The 26038-nt window shown below is 38.4% G+C and overlaps 1 protein-coding gene across 1 annotated transcript in view; it reads right to left on the reverse strand.

Moving 5' to 3' along the window:
* Positions 1 to 24710, reverse strand: part of ANKRD42 (ankyrin repeat domain 42) — a 72638-nt gene extending 47928 nt beyond the window's left edge. Inside the window, exons 1-5 of the mRNA XM_043580098.1 lie at positions 23720 to 24710; positions 20495 to 20658; positions 8111 to 8218; positions 4841 to 4960; positions 3375 to 3510 (exon numbers count right to left, since the gene is read on the reverse strand). Coding sequence (XP_043436033.1) covers positions 3375 to 3510; positions 4841 to 4960; positions 8111 to 8218; positions 20495 to 20658; positions 23720 to 23777 — 586 coding nt within the window. The 5' untranslated portion in view covers positions 23778 to 24710. The remainder of the gene's footprint in view (positions 1 to 3374; positions 3511 to 4840; positions 4961 to 8110; positions 8219 to 20494; positions 20659 to 23719) is intronic.
* Positions 24711 to 26038: the final 1328 nt, after the last annotated feature.

The following is a 26038-nucleotide window of genomic DNA, read 5'->3' on the forward strand; positions in this document are numbered from 1 at the left end:
TGCTTCAGATTCGGTGCCTCCCTCTCTAACCTCCCCCACTCTGTCTCTCATTTTCTCAAAAATAAACATTTAAAAAAATTTTTTTTAATTTCCATCTAAAATTGTACCAAATAGAATACCAAAGAATAAAGTTAACCAAGGAGGTGAAAGACCTGTACTCTGAAAACCATACATTAAAGAAATTGAAGATGACACATATGAAAACAGACACCAGGCTCACAGACTGGAAGAATTAATATTAATAAAATGTCCATACTACCCAAAATAATCTACAGACTTAACACAATCCCTATCAAAATACCAAGAGTATTTTTCACAAAACTGTAACAAATAATCCTAAAATTTGAATGGAACCATAAAAGACTCTAAAGAGCTGAAGTAATCTGGGAAAACAAGGACAAAGCTACAGATATCACAATCTCAGATTTCAAGAATAACTACAAAGTTACAGCAATAAAAACAGTATGGTACTAGCACAAAAACACACACATATATCAGTGAAATAGAATAGAGTCCTGAAATAAATCCACAATTACTTGGTCAACTAATTTACAACAAAGAAGAATACACAATGGAAAAAAAGACAATCTCTTCAATAAATGGCACTGGGTAAACTGGACAGCTATATACATAATTATGTAATTAGACCACTTTCTTACCCCATACACAAAAATAGACTCAAAATGGATTAAAGAACTAAATGTGAGACCTGAAATCATAAAATTTCTAAAAGAAAACACAGGCAGTAATCTCTTGGACATGGGCCTTAGCAACATATTTATGGATATATCTTCTCATGCCAAAAAAAAAAAAAAAAAAAGCAAAAATAAACTACTGGGACTATACTAAAATAAAAAGCTTTTGCACAGCAAAGGAAACCATCAACAAAACAAAAAGTAACCTACTGAATGGGTGAAGATATTTGCAAATTATATCCAACAAAGGGTTAATATCCAAAATATATAAAGAACTTAAAGAACTCAACAATAAAAACAGAAATAATCCAATTCAAAATGGCAGAGGATCTCAATACACATTTTCCCAAAGAAGACATACAGATGCCCAACAGACACATGAAAAGATGCTCAACATCACTCATCATCAGGGAAATGCAAATCAAAACCACAGGTTTTGGAGAGGATGTGAACAAAAGGGAACTCTCATGTACTATTGGTGTAAAGGTAAACTGGTGCAACTACTGTGAAAAATATTATAGAGTTTCCTCAAAAAATTAAAAATAGAAATACCATAGGTCTAGTAATTCTACTACTTGGTATTTATCCAAAGGAAATGGAAAAAAAGTAATGCAAAGGGGTATATGCAACCCTATGTTTATGGCAGCCTTATCTATAAGAGCCCAGATATGGAAGCAAGCTAAGTGTCCATAGATAGATGAATGGATAAAGAGGAAGTGGTATATATATACAATGGAGTATTACTCAGCCATAAAAAGAATGAGATATTGTAATTTTCCACAAGGATGGAACTAAAGAGTATTATGCTAAGTGACTGAAGTCAGATACAGAAACAGAAAGACGAATACCATATGATGTCCCTTATATGTGGAATCTAAAAACCAAACAAACCAACAAAAAAAAAAAAAAAAAGGAGAGAGGTAGAGAGAGAGAGAGAGAGAGACATTCATAAATACAAAGAATAAACTGAAGGCTGCCAGAATGAGGAAGGCTTGAAGGGATGGGAGAAACAGGTAAAGGAGATTAAGAGATAGAAACTACCAGTTACAAAATAAATGATGGAGATTAAAAGTACAGCATAAGGAATATAGTCAATAATATTCTAATAATGTTGTATGGTGATGGTGACTACACTCATCATGGTCAACACTGAGTAATATATAGAACTGTCAAATCATTATGTTGTACAACTGACTAATACAGCATGTATGTCAAACATACTTCAATTTAAAAAATGAGAAAAAAAAATTTTAAAGAGAGGTATAGACTTCCAGGAAAAAAAAAATGCTGTTCTACATTTTTTATCAAAAAAATGCAAATTAAAACCACAATAAAGTATTACACCCAAAAGAATGATTAAAACTAAAAAAAGTAATAACGACAAGTATTAATGAGAGAGTAGAGTAACTCAAAGTCTTAAATACCACTCAACAGTGTATGAACTGATAACAATCACCTTGGAAAGTCAAGTCAGACAAAAAGGAATACCAGTGTATTATTTTATCCCATAGAGTTCAGAAAGAAAAAAGTACTAATTTTTATGTTGGAAGTGAGATGAGTAACATTGGAGACTCTTGATAACCAAAAAGAGGACATGAAAGAGGCTATTTCTTGATCTGGCTAATGGTTACAGAAAACTACTCATTTGTGAAAATTCAATGAGCTGTGCATTGAAATTGGGTACTTCTGTTTATAGTTCAGTTTAAAATTTTATTTAAAAAAAAGAATAAGAGCAAAACAATAATTTCCAGATATATAAAAATTGAGAGTCCATACCAACAGATCTTTTCTATATGAACACTAAAGGATGTACTTTGGAAAGAAGCAAAACAATCCCAGAGAGTAGGGTAAAGGGGTGGAAGAGGAGGCCAAGGTACGAGTCAAATTATGAGCATACAGCACGCCAAGCTAAGAAATCAGAGCTCCATAGCAATCTAAGAAGTTTTTAAGCCAAAAAGTGATTTGAGTGAAGCTATTCAGATATGAACAAGTTTGCCTGGGCTTCCCCCTTCACTTGTTTTGCTACTTAAGATTCTTTTAAGACATAATTCGAGTATAGTTTTTAGTAACCTGCACTCCACTCTGTGACCTATTCCTCTTCTGAATTTCTACAGCACCTCTTAGAGGAAGACAGAGTGCTTAAGGTACAGGTCTCAAATAGCCAGTTAATCGCAGGCTAGCCAACTGCAGTTAGAAAATTAACTCAAATACATGAGTATCCACTATTTATATGATTTTTTTATAAACAGTAGTCTGGGAAGTGAAGCTGTATGAAATTAAAAAATAATAACCCTAGCGTCAGGCTCTGAGCTGACAGTGTGGAGTCTGCTTGGGATTCTCTCTCTCTTCCTCTCTCTCTGCCCCTTCCCTGCTCTCTCCCCTCACAAATAAATAGACATTAAAAATAATAATAATAATAACCCTAGACAGCAGATAAACAAAACAGCTGGTGGGAAGAGTAAATCCAAGTTTAATTTTGCCAATTTCTCTTTTGCTGATACGGTTCCAGAAAAAAAAAAAAATCTATCATATGACAGATATATAACATAGGTGTAAGAGTAAAAAATGTTCATGTCAATGTATTTACTACTTTGGTTTTTGAGGGACTGTTAGAATGATGACAAGCTTAAATTTCTTAAACACAATCAATCATTTAAAAGTTGCTTTTGTAAAGAATACCTGGAAGGTTTCCATTGTAGTCCACATCTTCTATGCCGCATCCCCATTTAACTAGAAGCTGCAAACAGCCGAGCCTCCCATGAAAAGCTGCATAGTGCACAGGTTTCCATTCTCTCTTATCAGTCACACTGGGATCCTAGAGGTAACATTCACAAGAACTCAGTTTTTTTCCATTTTTAGAAGAAACAATAAGTCAAGCAGCTTAATTCTACAAATGAAAATTGGAGGCTGTTCTTAAAAATATAAGGCAAACAACAAATTTAATAGAAAAATTTACTACTGATTTAAACATATGAGCTAATAAAATACTAATGAAATTTTATAAAATAGTCTTTAAAAAAACAATAGCTACTTTCATAAAAATAGTTTTTAAAAAGGGACTTAAAAAGAACCTGTGTTCTTGACCAATAAAATGAAAGGGATGTACTCAAATGATCCAATCATATCTTTGAGAGCATAAACAAAGAGTTAATGACAAAATAAAAATGCTTAATAGTCCTTTAACTTTTTCTCAACTCTTACCACAACGTCTTCAATATGGTTAGTTCTTTTAAGTTTTTTTTTTTTTTTTTAACAACCACTGGGAAATATTAAAGTAAATATTACAATAAAGAAAATTTCTGGGGCACCTGGGTGGCTGTCCGTTAAGCGGCCAACTTCGCCTCAGATCATGAACTCGTGGTTTGGTGGTTTGCGTTGGGCTCTGTACTTACAGCTCATAGCCTGCAGCCTGCTTCAGATTCTGTGTCGCCCTCTCTCTCTGCCCCTCCCCCGCTTGCATTCTGTCTCTCTCTCTCAAAAATAAACAAACATTAAAAATCACTTTCTAAATTAGTGTATGAAATAAGTTACAAAACAAACAGGCAAGCACACAGAAATTCAGAAAGATTTACAATCACTGGTTAAGATGTATTTGAAAACTTCAGAATCTTCCCAGTTAAACTCTGAACTGACATGAAGAACCCACAGCCTCTGAAATACTTTGCACTGCTAAATTGGAGTTGGTTTCTATTTTTTAAAGTTTCTTTATTTTGAGAGAGAGAAAGTGCACATGCACAGTCGGAGAAGGAGAGAGGGAGGGAGGGAAGGAGGGAGAGAGGGCATAAGGGAGAGAGGGGAAGAGTGAGAGTGACAGAGAGAGAGAATCCCAAGCAGGCTCCATGTTGTCAGCATAGAGTCCAATGCAGGGCTTGATCCCATGACCCTGAGATCATGAGCTGAACCGAAATCAAGAGTCAGAAGCTTAACTGACTGAGCCACCCAGGTGCCCCTAAACTGGGTTTTTTTGAAGCTTTATCTAAATTATTGCTCCCATGTTTAAAGACAGAAAAATTAAAGAGATATATCAAATTACTTCTCCAAAGTCATATAAGAGATTTTAAAAGTCAGGAAGAGATAACCAGGCTACCAAATGCTACTCTACATATCTGATTATACATTCTCACATATTAACAAGAATCTCTTACCACTCCACTTCGAAGCATTATCTGTAAAGTGAAAGAATGTCCGTGTGTTGCAGCAAGGTGTAAAGGAGTGCATCCACGATCATCTTGAGCTGCCAGATTTGCCCCATTGATTATGAGAGCCTCAAAATAGATATATAAGAGTTTACATAAATATATATATGCTAAATCATAAATGCAGATTCAGATTATTAGGCAAGCAATTTACCAATCTATAGCTAGATTACTATATAAATTCTTACACATGTGCCACAGGCAAAGTATGAGAAATTCTTAGCTAATACTAAGAAAACACTTGAGATCCTTTTTAACCTTGCCTAAGAGATATTTATAATACCTGATTTCACACTCTGATTTGAGCATGTACATATAATTTATAAGGCATGCTTTCAGGAACAGAGATTAATAATCACTAAATTAAATACTTTAATGGTAAGCTAATAAACTAAAAAAGTAAACTTCCACTATTTCAAAAGCAGTATCTTTTATTACCTGAGTTTCAAAATACTGTAAAAGGATTATTTATTAAAGTAACTAGCTCTAGCTCCAAATAATATTTCTAACTGCATCTGAGGAAATCCCATCAGAATTTACAATTGGCCTAGTTTCTGTATATGGGTTATATCATATACATAGCCCATCTCTCTATATAGTATACCAAGTGATTGGTTTAAAAGAATTATTAGTTAATATTTTTTAATATTGTATTTCTTTAATGTTTGTTTATTTTTTAGAGAGAACATGAGTGGGGGAGGGGCAGAGAGAGAGAAAGAGAGACAGAGAGAGAGGGAGACGGAGGATCTGAAGCAGGCTCTGTGCTGACAGCAGACAGCCCAACAAGGGGCTCAAACCCACGAACCTTAAGATCACGACCTGAGCGGAAGTCAGATGCTTAACCAACTGAGCCACCCAGGTGCCCCTAGTTATACTCCCTCAGACTTTGTTTCTTTTTTAACCAGTCTGTATTTACCAGTATCTTAGCAAAAGACTCAGTCATAATTCTTATCAAGAATTATCAAGACTATTTTAAGAATAGTCTCCATAATTAACAAACTAGTCAATAATCATCACAAACCATATTCTCAGTGTTTGCTGTGTTTTAAAAATCACTACAAAGAATATGAAAACATGTCAACCTAGGGAATTAGGACATACATAGAGACAAAGATCATCAACTATACAAAGAAGTCCTTGATAAGCAACAACTACACAGTATAGTACCAAAAAAGTACTACAAAATCTCTGAGAATGAAGAGAACAAAGGGAATGGTTTCATCTAATGATTAGAGGAAGGAAAGAAACAAGTAAAGCTTCATTCGACCCTAATGTTCCCTGAAGTTACTATGGTATTTGCTCTTCCATTGCCTACTTCTCAAACTAATACCTCAATGCCTCAACTTCAAATTCCCCTGCAAACCATGTGCCACCCCTAACACTACATGGAAATACAGCAATCTCGCCTGATAGTGAGCTCTCAAGTCCAATAACATTTCCTTAGCTTCATCCTGTAACTGTGATACTCTACCTAACTTCTTATACTTCCTCCTTCATTTGCACAGCCCTAATGAACCCTGGCTCTCCTATCTCCCACTTCTTCCTCTGAATTCTTTACTCATTTCTCCACTTCCTACCATCACTGCTAGTAACATTCTTCAAAATTCAATCCTCAATACCCCTTTTCTTCTCTATACTTTATTACTCCTGAAATCTTTGTCTCCAGCACCCTTTTCAGCTGCCTGGACCTTCTGCACATGAATTACCTACAGGGCCCCTAAACAACATGTGCCAAATTGAACTCAACATTTTTGCTCCTATATCTCCCCTGCCTTTCAGATTTATGTATCTGTAGTGTCATACTTATCTGTCATTCTGTCTTTAAAATTAAATGAATTTAAATTTAATTTTATTTTTTAAAATAAATTTTAAACTAATTTAAATTTTCACTCTATTCTATCAATGCCTGCTTTGCAAGATGTCTTCAATCATTTTCTTTCTTTCCCAGTGCCACCATAAAATTTCTCCCTCTATGGGTAGTGATGACACCAAAAGTCTCTAACTGGTCTTCTTGCCTCCAAATCATCTCCTCATCCTAGGTAATCCTTGATAAATCTTGTTAGAATAATCTCCTGAAAAACTGCTTTCATTACTTCATTCCTCTATTAACGCTCATGTGCATGTGTACGTATGTATAAGTATGCATGTATTATATGTATGTGTAAGGTATATATTAGTATGCATATGAAAACTCTGTCTCTTATACAAATTAATCTTTATTCTACTTCTAAGATATTTTACATACCTGGCTATGCACACTTAATTCATAATAGTATATAACAACAAAACATCTACAATTCAAACTCATATAATAGTTTATCCCCTGAACACCCTTATTTTTCCAATTCCAGTATTTCACATAGAATTATAGATAGAGGTTAATAGAATAAAATCTAGGTTCCAGTCCTGGCTTTGTCACTTACTTAGGCAAGGTACTTAACTCTCTGAATCTGTTACTTTATCTATAAAAAGGGGAACACATAAGATTGTTACATTAAATGATGTGATGCATGGAAAAACTGTAATTGACACATAAAAAGTGATAATCATTATTTTTATTTGCTCCTGACATAAACTCTACTTACAATGCTTCCTCACTATTTAACTTTCTGAAATCAACCTGTTCTTTTAGACTTAGATGAAGTTTTATTTCCTCCATTTATGATTCCTCTATCACCTTCCAATCATTAGAATCTTAACCATAGACTGTGCTCTGTATTGTTTTATAACTCACTGAGTAAATGCTTACCATTCCCAAATAGAATCTCAGGCTTCTTATACCCAGGAACTGTTTGCTTATACAATTTTGTATTCCTCCAAATTCCAGTTTATTTCAGTACACTGATTATATCTAGTTACTCTAATAAGCTAGATCCTGCATATATTAATGTGTAACTCTGGTAAAAAAAAATACATTAAATAAGAAATTTTAGATGTGGCAAGCTATGAAGGAGATAATCTGGGCATGTCTATGACAGCCCTTAAAACAATCTATCAGATAGCCAATAACTTCAGAGATAAAAGGATCCCCAGTCTCACATAATTTAAGTTGTATTTGGTACCCAAATATCTGAGTCATAGAATTCAGTAAGTTCTTGTTTAGGAAAAAGAACTAAATCTATGGATCAAATTATTAGAATAAAAGCAACAACCCAACCAAACTATGCTAAAGTAATTAAACTTACCAATTTTTTAAAAAGTAACCAAAGTTATTATTACCTGCATACAAGCATCTTGGCCTCTGATTGCAGCTATGTGAGCTGCTGTCCAACCTCTCATGGTTACTTGGGTGATATCAGCTCCATGCCAGAGGAGCCAGTGAAGACACTAAATTAAGAAGATAATCATGTTAACAAGTGGTAAGGCAAAACTGGTTTTTTTAAATCTTTAGATCTTTGTTTTTTGTGGGGTTTTTTGGGGGTAAACATTAGGGAATGGTGGGAGCTACGGCAAAGTGAAGATCACATTCCTTGTCCATAAAATGTAGATGCTACTTAATCCCAGACAGTTGTTGCTGTAAGTGAAATGCTGATCCAAATCTTTTATTTCACCAATACTGTGTAAGCCGAACAAAACACATCTGTGAGTCAATTTCACTCAATTTGCCAATTTGCGACCTCTGTCATAGACCTTTAAAGGGGGCCAAAAGCTTCTGTCAGAGAAAACATTGTTATTCTGATGACACTAAAAAAATTTTTATTTTTTTTTTAACGTTTATTTATTTTTGAGACAGAGATAGAGCATGAACGGGGAAGGGTCAGAGAGAGGGAGACACAGAATCTGAAACAGGCTCCAGGCTCTGAGCTGTCAGCACAGAGCCCAACATGGGACTCAAACTCACAGACCGTGAGATCATGACCTAAGCTGAAGTCGGCCGCTTAACCAACTGAGCCACCCAGGCGCCCCAAAAGAAATTTTTTTTAAGTGGCTTTAAAAAATGGTTGAGGCAAGGGTTGGGGCACCTAGATAGCTCAGTAGGTTAACCATCCAACTCTTGATTTCAGCTCAGGTCATGATTTCACGGTTCCTAAGTTCCAGCCCTGCATCAGGCTCTGTGCTGACAGTGTGGAACATGCTTGGAAATCTCTCTCTCCCTCTCTCTGCCCTTCCCCCAACTGATTCGCTCTGGCTCTCGTTCTCAAACTTGAAAGAAAGAAAGAAAGAAAGAAAGAAAGAAAGAAAGAAAGAAAGAAAGAAAGAAAGAAAGAAAGAAAGAAAGGAAGGAAGGAAGGAAGGAAGGAAAAGAAAAAGAAAAATGGGGCAAGGGTCAAATGCATCCTCATTTAATATTTTAATTAACATAAGTCTCAATAGATTACAATACTAGAGGTCTGAGCCACATACGGTATTACTGTCTTCACATGTTCAAGTTTGGAGATTCTATCTGCAAGAAGTTTCTTTTTAAAAAATTTATTGTCAGGGCACTTGGGTGGCTCAGTCGCTTAAACAACCGGCTTCAGCTCAAGTCATGATTTCACAGTTCGTGACTTCAAGCCCCACATTGGGCTCTGTGCTGACAGCTCAGAGCCTGGAGCCTGCTTCGGATTCTGTGTCTCCCCTTCTCTCTGCCCCTCCCATGCTCATGCTCTGTTTATGTCTCTCAATAATAAATGTTAAAAAAAATTTTTTTTAATTAAAAAAAAAAGAATTTATTGTATGGGGGCACCTGACTGGCTCAGTCGGTAAAGCATGAGATTCTCCATCTTAGAGTCATTAGTTCAAGCACAACACTGGGTTGGAACCTACTTAAAATTTAAAAAAGAAAGAGAGAAAGAAAGAAAAGAAAGAATGAATGAATGAATTGATTGTATCATTGGGATACACCGTCACACCAGTTATAGCTGCATCACTTGTTAAAAGGCTTTTAACACTTAGGTATCATTTGCCTGTCAGAGAGATAAAAGGCCAATAAAATATGATGACAAAAAAAAGGCTCAACTTCACTACTAATCACAGTAAGTTATCAATTTATCAACAAATATTTAGGGACAGACTACTGTATGCTAACACCATTCAGTTACAGGAGAATAAAATCATTGCAAACATTCATGTATACGTTTTTTATTTCTCCTAGATAATATGTTTAAGCAGGATTGCTGGAACATAAGTAAAGCATATGTTGAACTTTATAAGAAACTACCAAGCTGTTTTCCAAAGTGGCTATACCATTTTACATTTCTACTAGCAATGTACAAGAGTTCCAGTTGCTCCCTATTCTTGTCAATACTTGGTAGTATCATTTTTGTTTTTGTTTTGCCATTCTAATAGGTATGTAGTGGCATCTGACTATAGGTTTAATTTGCATTTCCTTAATGGCTAATGATGTTGAACATGTCATGTGCTCAATTGCCATCCAATTGCCATTCAATTGGTACTTTTGAAGTGTCTATTGAAGTCATGCACTCATTTTTTATTTGGGTTTTTTGTTTTCTTACTACCAAATTATAAGAGTCTCATATATTCTGGCTACAAGTTCTTAGATATATGATTTGCAAATATTTTCACTTATGTTTTCTCCCAGAAGTCTTACAAGATTAAGTTTTACCTTTGTTTATGATCTATTCTGAGTATATTTTTACATGAGGTGCCAAATATAAGTTGAGATTCATTTTCTCAAATACGACTGTTCCATTGTGCCAGCAGCATTTAATGAAAATACCATCTGTTCTCCATTGGATTGCATTTGTATCTTTGCCAAAAATCAACTGACCAATCAATAAGATTTCAGAAATGACTAAATGAGGAGCTTGGCAAATCTTCCCCAAGAAGCAATGATAAAACCAGATAAAGTTTTCAAAAACAACAATTTAAAGACTCTGGGAATTCATCAGAGGCATATAGCAAAATAAGAAGCATTTACTCAAGAAAATCTTCTGAATCTCAGTAACAACAAGTGGAATCTGTGGCAGATTAGCCTGAGACTACAACTATCCCTACCCCACAGCTATAGGGTACAGAATTTCTCCCCAGCTGAACAGCTCACTGTCTTGCTGGAGGGACTGAAAATTTCATGCCCAAGCACATAGTCAAAAACAATTCCAAACCCAAGTGGCCAACAATCTGGGAAAGCCAATATTAGAGCTCACCTGAAGTGACAATACTGGGTAAGACAAAAAACAAAAGATCTCCCATAAAACTAATAGAAACACCCAAGAAATTAGAGAGCCAGTGGGCCTTGCTAAGATTCCACTTATCCCTTGTAATCTAAAAGGCCATCTACATATACAAAGCTGCTTATTCTCAGGAAAGATTGAAGAGGGCCCAAGTTGGCTATATATCCCTGGCTAAACACATTATTTTAAAAAATTTAATTTAAAAAAAAAAAAAAGCAAAGTCAAGCTGACTTATAATAAACTGCTTGGACTTGGAAAACATTCCCCAAGCCACACACAGACTCATCAGCGAAAGACAGAAACCTTATGGGCTCAAGGTACCTAAGCACAACCTCTGATCAGTCACTGATGCAATAGTAACCCCTAGGAAGCCAGGCTTAAAGATAATAAGAATTTTCCTTAAAAAAAAAAAAAAATTATAAAAAAAAAAGTTTGGGGGCCCGGGTGGCTCAGTCAGTTAAGCATCTGACTCCAGCTCAGGTCATGATCCCACGGTTTGTAGGTTCGAGCCCCGCATCAGGCGCTGTGTTGACAGCTCAGAACCTGGAGCCTGCTTCCAATTCTGCGTCTCCCTCTCTTTCTGCCCCTGCCCCACTCACGTTGTGTCTCTGTTTCTCAAAAATAAAACATTTTTTAAATTTATTTAAAAAAGTAAAAATTTTTTTTAAAAAATAATAAGAATTATTTTCATGTGTCTGTTGGCCATCTGGATGTCTTCTTTGGAAAAGTGTCTATTCATGTCATCTGCCCATTTCTTCACTGGGTTGTTTCTTGGGTGTTGAGTTTGCTTTGGATACTAACTCGTTATCTGATATGTCATTTGCAAATATCTTCTCCCATTCCATTGGTTGCCTTTCAGTTTTGTTGATTGTTTCCCTTGCAGTGCAGAAGCTTTTTATCTTGATGAGGTCCCAATAGTTCATTTTTGCTTTTATTTCCCTTGCCTTCAGCAATGTGTCAAGTAAGAAGTTGCTGCAGCTGAAGTCAAAGAGGTTGTTGCATTTTCCCCTCTCGGGTTTTTTTTTTTTTAATTTTTTTAATGTTTATTTATGTTTCAGAGACAGAGTGCGAGCAGGGGAGGGACAGAGAGAGAGATACAGAATCCAAAGCAAGCTCCAGGCTCTGAGCTGTCAGCACAGAGCCCAATGCAGGAATCAAACCCACAAACCATAAGATCATGACCTGAGCTGAAGTCGGTGCTAAACCGATTGAGCCACCCAGACGCCCCTCCTCTCTTGGGTTTTGATGGTTTCCTGTCTCACATTTAGGTCTTTCACCCATTTTGAGTTTATCTTGTGTATGGTAATAAGAAAGTGGTCCAGTTTCATTCTTCTGCATTTTGCTGTCCAGTCCTCCCAGCACCATTTGGTAAAGAGACTGTCTTTTTTCCATTAGATATTATTCTTTCCTCCTTTGCCAAAGATTAGTGGGCCATATATTTGTGGGTCCAATTCTACATTCTCTATTTTTTTAATTTTTTTTCATGTTTATTTATTTTTGAGAGAGACAAACTGAGCATGAGAGGGGCAGAGAGAGAGGGAGACACAGAATCAGAAGCAGGCTCCAGGCTCAGCTATCAGCACACAGCACAATGCAGGACTCAAACTCATGATCTATGAGATCATGACCTGAGCTGAAATCTGACACTTAACTGACTGAGCCACCCAGGTTGCATCCTCTAGTCTCTTCCAATGGTCTATGTGTCTGCTTTGTGTCAAAACCATACTATCTTGATGATTACAGCTTTGTAGTAGAGGCTAAAGTCCAGGATTGTGATGACTCCCGCTTTGGTTTTCTTTTTCAACATTACTTTGGTTATTCAGGGTCTTTTGTGGTTCCATACAAACATTAGGATTGTGTGTTCTAGCTCTAAGAATAATGCTGGTGCAATTTTGACTGGGATTGCATTGAATACGTAGATTGCTTTCAGCTGTATTGACATTTTAACAATATTTGTTTTTCCAATCCATAAGCATGGAATGGTTTTCCATTTCTTTGCGTCTTCTTCAATTTCCTTCATAAGTTTTCTATAGTTTTCAGCATACAGATCTTTTATATCTTTGGTTAGGTTTATTCCTAGATATTTTATGAAAAGATGCTCAATATCACTCATCATCAGGGAAATACAAATCAAAACCACATTGAGATACCACCTCACACCAGTAAGAGTGACTAAAATTAACAACTCAGGAAACAACAGATGTTGGCAAGGATGTGGATAAACAGGAACCATCTTGCACTGTTGGTGGGAATGCAAACTGGTGCAGCCACTCTGGGAAACAGTGTGGAGATTCCTCAAAAAATTAAAAATAGAATTACCCTACAATCCAGCAATAGCACTACTAGGAATTTATCCAAAGGATACAGGAGTGCTGATTCATATGGGCACATGTACCCAATGTTTATAGCAGCGATTTCAACAATAGCCAAATTATGGAAAGAGCCCAAATGTCCGTCAACTGATGAATGGATAAAGAGATGTGGTTTATATACACAATGGAATACTACTTGGCAATGAGAAAGAATGAAATCTTGCCATTTGCAGCAACATGGATGGAACTGGAAGGTATTATGCTAAGTGTAATAGAGAAAGACAGATATCATATGTTTTCATTCAAATGTGGAATTTGAGAAACTTAACAGAATACCATGGGGGAAGGAAAGGGGAATAAATAGTTTCAAACAAGAGGGAGGTAAACCTTAAAAGATTGTTAAATACAGAAAACAAACTGAGGGCTGATGGGGAGACTGGGGAGAGGGGAAAATGGGTGATGGGCATTGAGGAGGGCACTTGTTGGGATGAGCACTGAGTATTGTATGTAAGCAATGAATCATGGGAATCTACCCCCAAAGCCAAGAGCACACTGTACACACTGTATGTTAGCTAACTTGACAATAAATTACATTTAAACAATTTTTTTTAATTTAAAAAAAATAAGCATTTTTAAAAACAAAAACAAAAAAACTAAGCAGCGACTGCACACTGTGGGGAACAGATTCCATACACTTAGTCCAGGTAAGTCAACAAGCAAACACATAGCAACAAGCACACCTGAATAAGATCAGAATTCAAAGCTGCTACAATATATAATCTAAAACGTGCAGTTTTCTGGGGCGCCTAGGTGGCTCAGTCAGTTGAGGATCCAACTCTTGATTTCGGCTCAGGTCCTGATCCCAGGGTTGTGGGATCATGCCCCACATTAGGCTCCAGGCCTAGCATGGAACCTGCTCGAGATAGTCTCTCTCACCCTCTGCCCCACTCAAACTCTCTCCACCTCTCTCAATTAAAAAAAAAAAAAAAAAGCGCTGTTTTTAAAATGTCTAGTCAAACAAAAAAAATTATGAGATGTATACAATGATCAACAGAAACAATATCTGAAAGGGCCCAGGGTTGGACTTAATATGACTTAATATGGCAGTTATTATAAACAGTTTGGGATAACTAAAAGGAATTTTTTTTAAAGAATTTATATTTAGGGGCGCCTAGTGGCCCAGTCAGTTAAGCATCCGACTCTTGGTTTCATCTCAGGCCATGATCTCGAGGTTTTGAGACTTCAAACCCCATGTCAGGCTCTGTACTGGCAGAGCCTGCTTGAGATTCTCTGCCTCCCTGTCTCTGCCCCTCCCCCACTCACACAGTCTCTGTTTCTCTCAAAATAAATAAACTTTAAAAAATAAATAAAAATGAAAGAATTTATATTTAAAGAATTAAAGGAGGGGCACCTGAGTGGCTCAGCTGGTTAAGCATCTGACTCTTGATTTCAGCTCATGATATCACAATTCATAAGCTCAAGCCCCATGTCATGCTCTGAACTGACAATGTGGAGCCTGCTTGGGATTCTCTCTCTCTCTCTCTCTCTCTCTCTCTCTCTCTCTCTCTCTGCTCCTTCCCCACTAGTGCTCTCTCTTTATCCCAAAATAAATAAACATTTTAAAAAATTAAAGGAAAGTATGATGACAATGACTCATCAAAGAGAAATAAGTCAGTCAGAGAAAGACAAATACATATGATCTCTCATGTGGAATTTAAGAAACAAAACAAACGAGCAAAGGTTAAAAAAAAGAGAGAGAGAAGACAAACCAAGAAACAGACTCATAACTATAGAGAACAAACTGATAGTTATCAGAGAGGAGGTGAGTGAGGAGTGGCTGAAACAGCAATTAAGGAGTATACTTATAAAAAATTTTTTTAACACACATACATATAGGAGCCTGGCTGGCTCAGTCAGCAGAGCATACAACTCTTGACCCTGTGAGGGTTGTGAGTTCAAGTCCCATGTTGGGTATAGAGATTACTTAAAAACATAAAAGGGGTCTCTGTATGGCTCAGTTCATTAAGTGTCCAATTTTGGCTCAGGTCATGATTTTGCAGTTCATGGGTTAGAGCCCTACCTCAGACTCTGTGCTGACAGCTCAGAGCCTGGAGGCTGCTTTGGATTCTGTGTCTCCCTCTATCTCTGCTTCTCCACCGCTCATGCTCTGCCTCTATCTCAAAAATAAACATATTAAAAAAAAAAAAAAAAAGAATGCACTTATTAAAAAAAAAAAAAGGAGGGAGGTACCTGTGTACTCAGTTGCCTAAGTGTCCATCTTAGTTAGGCTCAGATCATAATCTCGTGGTTCATGAGTTGAAGCCCCACATCAGGCTCTGTCCTGACAGCTTGGAGTCTGGAGCGTGCTTCAAATTCTGTCTCCCTCTCTCTGTCCCTTCCCAGCTCACACTCTGTCTCTCTCTCTCAAAAATAAATAAACATTAAAAATTTTTTAAATAGGGGCGCCTGGGTGGCGCAGTCGGTTGAGCGTCCGACTTCAGCCAGGTCACGATCTCGCGGTCCGTGAGTTCGAGCCCCGTGTCAGGCTCTGGGCTGATGGCTCAGAGCCTGGAGCCTGTTTCCGATTCTGTGTCTCCCTCTCTCTCTGCCCCTCCCCCGTTCATGCTCTGTCTCTCTCTGTCCCAAAAATAAATAAACGTTGAAAAAAAAAAATTAAAAAAAAAATTTTTTTTTAAATAAAATCTTTAACAGAAATACACACTCATAAAAATGTATTAATTGAATTAAAGTTTTGCTTAATTCATGCTATGTTTGGCAAACAATTCAATTTCAAAGTTGTGGATAAAAATGAATTATATGAATTTTAATAAAACTATAAGTATCTATGTTTTTGAGACTATTGTTCAGTCATAGATTATTAAGATACATTTTAATTTCAAATAATTGTAATTATTTTGTGTCCATGAATATTAAAATATTGATTCCTATCCAAAAATATGAAATACTATTATATTTCCAAGTTAACTTTAAAATGTGAAAGTAATAATACAATTGCAGAAAATGAAAAAAAAAAAAAGAAAATATACACAAAGAGAAAAGTTATTTTTATTTTTAAAACATTTTTTTTAACGATTTATTTTTGAGACAGAGAGAGACAGAGCATGAACGGGGGAGGGTCAGAGAGAGAGGGAGACACAGAATCTGAAACAGGCTCCAGGCTCTGAACCATCAGCCCAGAGCCCGACGTGGGGCTCGAACTCACAGACTGTGAGATCATGACCTGAGCTGAAGTCAGACGCTTAACCGACTGAGCCACCCAGGCGCCCCGAGACAAGTTATTTTTAAAAAAAAGAAAGAAGAAAAAGAAATTCTGGAAGTAAAAAATATATCTGAAATAAAAAGTTTACCATAGGGGCTCAAGAGCTGATTTCATCTCACGAAGAAAAAAAAAAATGAAGTCTAATGAAGCATAGTTTTCACTAGTTGTTTATCTAGTGATTATATTACCAACATAAGTACCACAGTCTTAAGAAATTTCAGAAAGGATAACAAAATGTGAGAGCATTAATGTAGTAGGCGAGTAGAGAATGAGGAGATGATCTTTAAATGGAAAGGTAGACAGGAACCAAAATGTTTTGGTTTAACTTATTTTTGTTAAAATTCAACAAACATTTCTGGAATATCTGTTATGCACTATGCTAACACTTAAAATATAAATTTAAGGGGCGCCTGGGTGGCTCAGTCAGTTGAGCATCTGACTCTTGATTTTGGCTCAGGTCATGATCTCAGGGTTGTGGGATCAAGCTCCATGTCATCTCTGTGCTGGGCATGGAGCCTGCTTGAGATTCTCTCTCTCTCTCTCTCTCTCTCTCTGTCTCTCATTCTGTCTCTTCCCCTCTCCCTCCCTCTCTCCCCACTTGTTTGCTCTCTCTCTCTAAAAATAAATCTTTTACTTTTTTTTTTTAACATTTATTTATTTTTGAGAGAGACAAAGCATGAGTGGAGGGAAGGACAGAGAGAGAGGGAGACACAGAATCTGTCAGCACACAGCCCAACACGGGGCTCGAACCTACAAACCATGAGATCATAACCTGAACCAAAGTCAGACACACAACTGACTGAGCCACCCAGGCATGTCCCAAAAATAAATCTTAAACACACACACACACACACACACACACACACACACATATATGTGGGGTTTGTTTTTTTTTTAATGTATATATATTTAGTTCAGCAAATTCAGCTATACAGCAAACATTTATTGAGAATCCAATATGCCAAATGTGGAAAAAAAGAGGAACAAAACCCAAATGGTACCTTCAAAGAGCTCAAAATCTAAAAGAGATTCAAAGTGATCAATTCAATGTGATAAATACAAATAAATATAGTTTTAAAAATATGTGTAAGATTTAGGTGTAGCTCCTAGGTAGGTAACTAAGGGATGTTGGGGGGGGGGGGGGAGACACAGAAAGCTTTGCCAAGTGGGTGCTGCCTGACCTGGAATTCAACCAAGTAACCAGTAGGAAGAGGTGAGTGAAACCAGGCAGATAAAACCGTATGTGTAAAGTCTAGGATAACAAAGAACAGCAGGCTAGTTTGGGAAATGACAGTAGTCACCAGTATTACAGAATAAAACAAGTATGATGGGAGATGAGGTTGCAGGGAGAAGTCTCTTATATTAAGTCGCTTGAACTTTATCCTATAGGGGATAAAAAGTCACTACACAGACTTAAAGGTTTCAAAAGAAGAAAATCAATTAGATCTAAAGCAGTGGCTAAAAGGGTGGAGAGGACAAACTCAGGAGACAAAGATGGAACAAAATCAATGACCTAATGATCAGTTCTCACTGCATTATCAAGTGCACCTTCAGACAAATGTTGATATTGTGTTTCACTTCTGGAAAAAATGGAGACAATGCAATAATGATGCCAAGTCAATAGCCTGGAAAACTAAGAAAGGGAGGGAAAAGAGTACTAGTTTAGTTTCAGACCAATTAGAGATCCAGTCAGATGCATATGTGCTGTTATTGATCAAGCACCTGATACATAAGCAGAGTTCAAGAGAGAAAGCAAATCAATAATTATGTAGTAGTGATAAAACCAAGGAATGCTAAAAGACTGTCTAGAGAGAGTACATAAAGTAGGAGAGAAAAGGCTATTAGCAGAAATATAAAAAAAACTTATATTTATAGAGTAGTCAGAGGAGGTTAACCAAAGAAGACTGGGAGTAATCAGAAAGGCTGAAAGGATACCACAAAAGAGAGGAAACCCCACTCTCTTTGAAATCATTAAAAAAAAAAAAAAAAGCAAGAAAAACAGGAATAAAACTCTATCCTTGATGAAACTAAGAAACATCTGAAGCTACAAAACAAATGGGAAAGCTGCCAAAGTGTAGATCCAATAGGGATATGGAAGGAAACAGAGAACATACCCACCCAGGGCTACAAACTGAGAAAGAACCATCATGGCACATACTTCCTAGATGAGAGGAAGCCACTAATAGGCCAAATCAAAAAATCCTTGTTTACAACAGTTCAAGTGGGGCACACAACTGGCGGAGAGATTCTCCAGGCCAGATTCAGTTTTGAGAAGCAGAGAAACCCAAACAAACAAGAAATCACACAGAGAAGCCATTTTCATAGAAAGCAGTCTCTGTGTGATAGGGGGAAAAAACAAACACTTCATAGCAGACCTGCAGCCTACCGGCTAGGGAAATGTGGTAATTAAAATAAGTTCTCCACACATAATCTCTAATCATGAGGAAAAAGTGCAGTTGGCCTTGTATACAACCTGAGAATAATTTTTGCATAAAAATATTCAGTAAGCACTGCCTGTACTCGCTAAAAAATAAAACCAACTAAATAGCCATTGAAAAATGGATGATATTAGTCTAAGAATAATTATAACATGCCTGAAAGAAATGGAATACATAAATGCCATCATAGTTAAGCCTCAAAAATACATTGTTGAACACAAAAAGCTGCAGAATGATGAACACAGTATAATGTCATTTATATAAAATGTTATTAAAAACAATGATACAATCATTTAATAACAACATAAAACATAGATAGTATTTTTTTTTATTTATTTTGAGAGAGAGAGAGAGAAAGGGAGAGCATGCCCAAGGGCAAGGGAGGGGGCAGGGGGAAGGGAGAGAGAGAGAGAGAGAGAGAGAGAGAGAGAGAAGCCCAAGCAGGCTCCATGGTGAATGGGGCTCAATCCCATGACCCTAGGATTATGACCTGAGCCCAAATTAAAAGTCAGACACTCAACTGACTGAGCCACACAGGTGCCCCTACATGGGAATATCAAACACCAAATGCAGGGTAATAGTTACTTCTGGAGTTGTTAGGGGAGGAATGGCACCCGTGAGGAGTGCTAAGGGACTTCAAATACATCTGTGAGGTTCCACAGATGTATTTTCTAAAAATCTAAAGCAACCATAGCAAAAATAATAAGATTTGATAGAATTAGGTATTCATATGTTACCCTCTGTAAGTTACCCTCCAGGCTTGCCTTTGGAACTCAGCCACCACATTGTGAGGAATCACAAATTAGCCCAGGTGGAGAGGCTTCACATAAAAGTTCACATGGAGAGGAATTAAGGCAGCCAGCCTGTAGCTCGCATCTTCCACCAGACATCTGCGTGAACAAGCCTTCAGAAGATTTCAGCCTCAGTATTTCAATCTTCTAGCTGAAGCCCCAGACATCATGAAAAAGAGACGAGCTATCCATGATATTCAAATTCCTGATTCGCTTCTGACTATCAATGCTTATTTTATGCCACTAACTTTTGGGATAATTTGTTACAAAGGTACAGTAACCAGAACAACAAATATCACGATGAATTGAAAAAGAAAAATACTTCTGGGGCGCATGGGTAGCTAAGTCGGTTGAGCATCCAGCTCCTGATCTCAGCCCAGGTCGTGATCTCACAGTTCATGGGTTTGAGCCCCCTTGGGGCTCTGCTCTGACAGTGCGGAGCCTGCTTGGAATTCTCTCTCTCCTTCCCTCTCTGCCCCTCCCGGCTGACGCTCTATCTCTCTCAAAAAATAAATAAATAAACAAACAAACAAACAAACTTTTAAAAAAAGAGGAAAAAGAAAAATATTTCAAATACCTAGCATAAAGTCTCAGTCCTATTTGCTAAATCTTCAAAATTGCTAACAGCTGTAAACTTACTTCAGTTTAGTAATTTATACAGCTTCTTACCTCCAAACTTCCAGAATGTGCTGCCCAATGTAAAGGGGAAAACTTATGGAGAATGTCAACTTCATTAATGCTGGCTCCACGTTCTATTATTTCTGAAAGCTGCTTTACATCTCCAGCCCGTACTGCATCATGTATGTTACCAAAATGCACCTTCTTCTGGGCACCTATTGAAAAATTGCTTAAAATATATTACAAAAAAAAAAAAAGCCTAAAGCAATGATTCAATAGAAAGCACAAAATCACTTTGATTTTCCAAATAATTTATTACAAAGATATTTGTGGTTAACATCTTAATCAGACTTCCATTTCAGCTCTAACACATAAAGAGCATTGAAGTTGTCACTCGCATAGATACAGGAAAAAAGCTGTCAAACAGAAAATCAATTACTTTTCTTGGACTTATCAGAGAACTGAGGTCTCAAGGCCAACTGCCTCCTCAAGTCTGGAGAGACACACAAATACAGAAGCACAAACAAGTTCAGCTTACCTGGAGCAGAAGCCACTGGAGACATAAACTCCTAGAAGCGCTGAAATGGTAACTGTGACAAATTGCTAGATGTCGGGAAAGCATTAGCCTACTAGTGAGAAAGTCTTGAGGCCACAGTCTTAGAAGGCCCCCACATTTTCATAGATTTTACCCCACTAGGTAAATCCCACCAGGTTATCACTGTGAAAAGTCAAGAAGACTCTTTTCATGTCTTCGGCAGGGGAAGGGGGAAAGTAATGATTCTGAAATATACCCACTGCATTCTCTGTAACAAAGGCCTACTCTCCAGTGATAAAGACTTTACAAGAGCCTCACCTCACATAGGCTGATACATTCTATCAATATACTTTTCTTATCTTTCTCATACTACTACACTAAGAAAGGAATGGCAGGTCACAATTTTTACTTCATACACTCTAGGGGTCTTATGTTTTATAATTTAATGTTCCAAACATCACAAAACTGCACTGTGACTGTGAAATATTTAATGTGTACTGTAAGCCAGAAGCAATACAGATATCTCAGCATGAACAGATGTTGGGGGAGGAAGAGTACAGAGTTTAATCAAAGCATTTCCTAAACAAAAAGTCATGATTCCTGACCTCAAACTGTTTTCAAAAGAACTCACCAACATTTCTGGTAGAAAATCTAGGCAATCTTGTACTACTACTTATCCATGTGTATGTCCTTTCTCAATAACTCAAATGTTAATTTCTTTGAGGGATGGAATTGCATCTCATGCCACCCCTTAGCAAAATGCTATAACATTTTATTCAAAATCCTTTCTGAGCATCTAGCACATTCCAGGCACTAAGATAATATGATGGCAAATGAACAGGGATTTAATGCATTTTATTTCCACCAACACTTTAAAATGTATTTGGATAAATTCAATAAAATAAAAAAAATGACAGTATTGCCCTGAGTATAGGTAAAATTAAGACGTTGGAGTAGTAAACATGTGAGCAAGATCTTGAAGAACAATTAAGAAATATGCATATGGGGAAGGGAGTAAGGAGGGCACCAAAAATAACCAAGCCACTTAATGATGTTTAATGATGTAATCCCCTAGGTCAGACTTTCATTATTCTCCTTTAAACTAGTAATACAAGATCTACAAATGATGTTCTACTCACTCTAATCCATTTTATACAGGACATTCTAATCCATCTTGTACAAGGACACTATCCTGATCACTCCATGCCTCTATTCCACTAACTGCATCTGGTTATCCACTGCTAGTCTAGAGAACAAAGCCCAAACCCTCAGTAGGACAATGTATGCCCTCCACTAACTTGGCTACATCTAACTTTACAGCCTTTTCTCCCCCACCACATTCCATCCCAATTCATTCATTCATCCACCCATGTATCCACTCAACATTAATTTGGTCTCTACCATAAAGATAAAAAGATGAAGGCAACATGGTCTCTATCCTCAAAGAACTCACAGAGAGATACAAACAAAAAAATTATAAAATAATGCAATAAGAACAATGACAAATATTCATAAGAACTTATGGAAGCACAGAAGACTTCTAAATCAGCCAGGATAGAAGGAAATGAGAAAGAAAAGGATTTCTGGGGAAAGTGAGTTCTAAGATGAATCTTCAAGGATTAACAGGAGTTTGCCAGATAAAATGGGGACAAGGGAAAGGCATCCTAGACAGCATGAATTGTAGGATGTGGTCAAGAAACCACACACACACAAACCCATCCTATTGCTGAGGGGGAACAAAAAGGTAAGACTAGAGACTCAGGAAGACCTTGTAAGACGCTACAGTGGTCCACACCAGAGAGGCTGCAACTCTCAACTGAGAGTAACAGCAGGAACAGAAAAGGAGACAGATTCAACAAATATGGAAATAGGATGCATACAGTGGGTGAAACAAGGAAGGCATAATGGGATAATTCCAAGAAGGACGGAGAGGGCATATGGACACAAAATCCTATTTTTCTCATGTTGATCTTGAGGTGCCGAAGAGTTCCAGAGGGAGCTGTATATATTTGTCTGCAGCAGATCTCAGTGGTAGGTGTCTCTCAGTATTCATACATAGTTTTTTTTCTGATACCTACCCTCACCCCATTCTGAAGCCAAGGACACTGTACTCTTCTTTATAATATTCATCACACGAGTCAGTATTTGCTCAGTATTTATTTTTCCTCCTAAAATGTAAGGAATGTGTCTCTCGTCTTCACTGATACATCCTTAAGACACAGCAAATAGTAAGCCCTCAGTAAATATTTACTGGATGGTTGAATAATAAAGATTTCAAAGGGGTTGAAGTCATAGTACACGACCAGGAAAAAAAAAAAAAAAAAAAAGCATCAGTGATGGCACTATCCACGGGGTGGGGGGGTGGGCAGCATTTAAGGAGAGGATGGTAGAAAAGTCATCAAACGGAAAGGGAGCGTCAGTAGATTGGAAGAAAACTAGGTAAATCTAAAGTCATCTCCACAGGGTCAAATGCTGCAGAGAAGCCAAGGGTCCATAAGATTTAACAAGCGTTGATGTCAATCTGGGTAGGAAGTCTCGGGAATATAGCAAGTGGAAAGAAAGTGAGGAAACCTGGAGGGAGGATGAGAACCAGGTGAACAGCCTTGGGACCCACTTAAAATATGTCAGAGGGAAATTAGGAGTAACAGCTGAGAAACGAAACTACCAGAAAGGGCCAACGGTGATGTGGGTGAAGTGAGAAGAGAGGCATTGACAGGGGCAAGAGAAGTAGTCTGACTCACTTGGGGTTGCAGTCTCCCTAGAGGAAGTGGAGGGGCCTGAATCTGACACCCCGGGCATGGTGCGATCCCGCGGACTTCGGGGAGGAATCGAGTCCAGGCCCCTACTGCTACGGTGATCTTCACTTGCTGTCACCCACGAGCCACTGCAGCAGCTACCGCCTTCGTCGTCGCTAGCACCGGGGCCGCCGTCCTCCCTGGTTCTCTCCCAGGAGCTCCCGCAGCGGGAACCCTCGTCTATACTTTCTCCCTCCCAGAATCCACTGAGGCGGCGGCTGGCGTCTATGCTGACGCTCACCGCAGAGGAGTCGCTGGCCGCGTAGCCGCGATCTTCACTTACTCCGTCCCAGGAATTATTGAGGCTGTGGCCGCCATCGGCACTCCCTTCCTCCCAAGAGTCACTGAGGCGGCGGCTGTGGTAGTCACTGCTTCTCTCCCCGGAGTCGCTGGTTTGGGGGACTTCTCTGACCCCCTCCCAAGAATCACTGAAGCGGAGGCCGCGGTCTTCTCGGACCGGTCCCTCACAGTCACTAGTTTGGTGGCTACCGACTTCACTTAAATTCACGTCGCTGCTGCTGAAGCCGCGGTCTCCCCTTAATGTCTCCCAGGAGGTGCTGTAACAGCGGCCACCATCTCCCCTAACTCTCTCCAGAGGGACACTGCCAAGGTCTTCATTGACTCTTCTCGAGTCACTGCGGGAGAAGCCGATGTCTTCACGTACTCTTTTAGAGCCCCTATAGAGGTGGCCGCCGTCTTCACGGATACTTCCCCTGTCTTCGCTAACTCTTTCCCTTAACTGGCCGCCGCTTTGACCATGTCGGCCGTTTGTCCTCCAAACGCGATGACTAGTGAGGCGGCCGCCGTCTTCGATTGCTACTCTCCGCGAGTCGCTCTGGCGGCGGCCGCCGTCAGCCGCTACCCTCTCCTCCGAGGTGCTTTCCAGCGTCCCGACTACAGCTAACCGGTTGTAGTTGCGGTGGAGCCGTTGCCTTGGAAACGGGTAAACTTCCGGCGTGCTGCGGTCATTTCCGGTTCCTCACGACCTTGCGTCACTTCCGGCCTCCCCTCAACCTTTTTCGAGGCTTCGCCTCTAGAGAAATCGGATGGTGGTGTGGGCTGGTGTTCCTGAGATTCCGCCGGGTCTCACATGCAGCCTGTCTAGGCCGCGTCTCTCTAGCGGCCTGGCATCGATCACGCCTTCCATGGCTCAGCGACGCAGATGCGGGCTCCAGGACTGCAGTTTGCGTAGGTGACCTGTGTGGCGCGGGCCGGGCGGGGCCTTTCTTCGTCCTTGGCAAACCTAGTATAATTTTTCAGTGCTTGTTGGAACATTGGAGGAAATTTGTTCTTATCCTGTCATTTCACAGGTACTGAGAAAGACCCAAAGGAGAAGTTAGCTGCAGCCGCTTTCATTATTGAATGCTTTATTAGTGCCAGGCTCTTGGATAATTGCTTGGTACTTAATTCTAAGCATAATTGTGTAAGGTAGGTGTTAGCCCTGTTTTGTATGTGAGGCGATTCAAGGTATCAGTAGTTTGCTAAAGCCAAACAGCAGGTAAGTTGTGGAGCCAGTATAAACACAGGTCAGTAGTCAAAAGACTGCTCCATGATTCCTGACTCTAACTCCTAGGTTCCCTTTAATGTAAAATGATACTTGCAACAGTTTCGCTCAAATCTTTTATTTCTCCAACCTTATTATTTAACGGGTATTCTTCCATTCACTCTTTATTGAAAATACATGGTTCGCGGGGCACCTAGCTACCTCAGTCGGTAGAGCACGGGACTCTTGATCTCCAGGTCTTGAGTTCGAGCCCCACGTTGGGCGTGGAGCCTACTAAAAAACGGAGACAGAGAAGGAATATGTGGGTTGGATATAATGCTAGCAGCAGAGAATACAAAAATTAGAATTCTCTGACCTTTAAGAGCATCACCCACCTTAATTGCCCTTTCATTCTTTTTTTTTTTTTTTTTCCATCCTCAGGGTTTGTTCCGTAAACACGTTTGGGATATTCCCCAGACCCTATCATTCCTCTCTTGAAGTACAGTGAATGGCTTTCTTTAACTTCCATAGCCTCTTATAATATTAGTAATGTTAACAACTGCTATTTGCTGAGTTCATGTGACTCTTGCACTTTATACTTTGTATTTGTTTTCTTATTCAATCCTTAACCTACCAGGACGGTATAGAGACAGAAAGGGACAGAAAGAGAAATAAAGCATCAACATTACTTGCCTGAAGGTTCACAACTAGTATTAAGTATCTCAATTAGGTTTTCAACCTAGGTCTTTGATTTTGCTGCACATACTTTTCAAAGTCTGAAT

Source organism: Prionailurus bengalensis, chromosome D1 (assembly GCF_016509475.1).
Source record: "Prionailurus bengalensis isolate Pbe53 chromosome D1, Fcat_Pben_1.1_paternal_pri, whole genome shotgun sequence".
In the NCBI taxonomy this organism is placed as follows: Eukaryota; Metazoa; Chordata; class Mammalia; order Carnivora; family Felidae; genus Prionailurus; species Prionailurus bengalensis.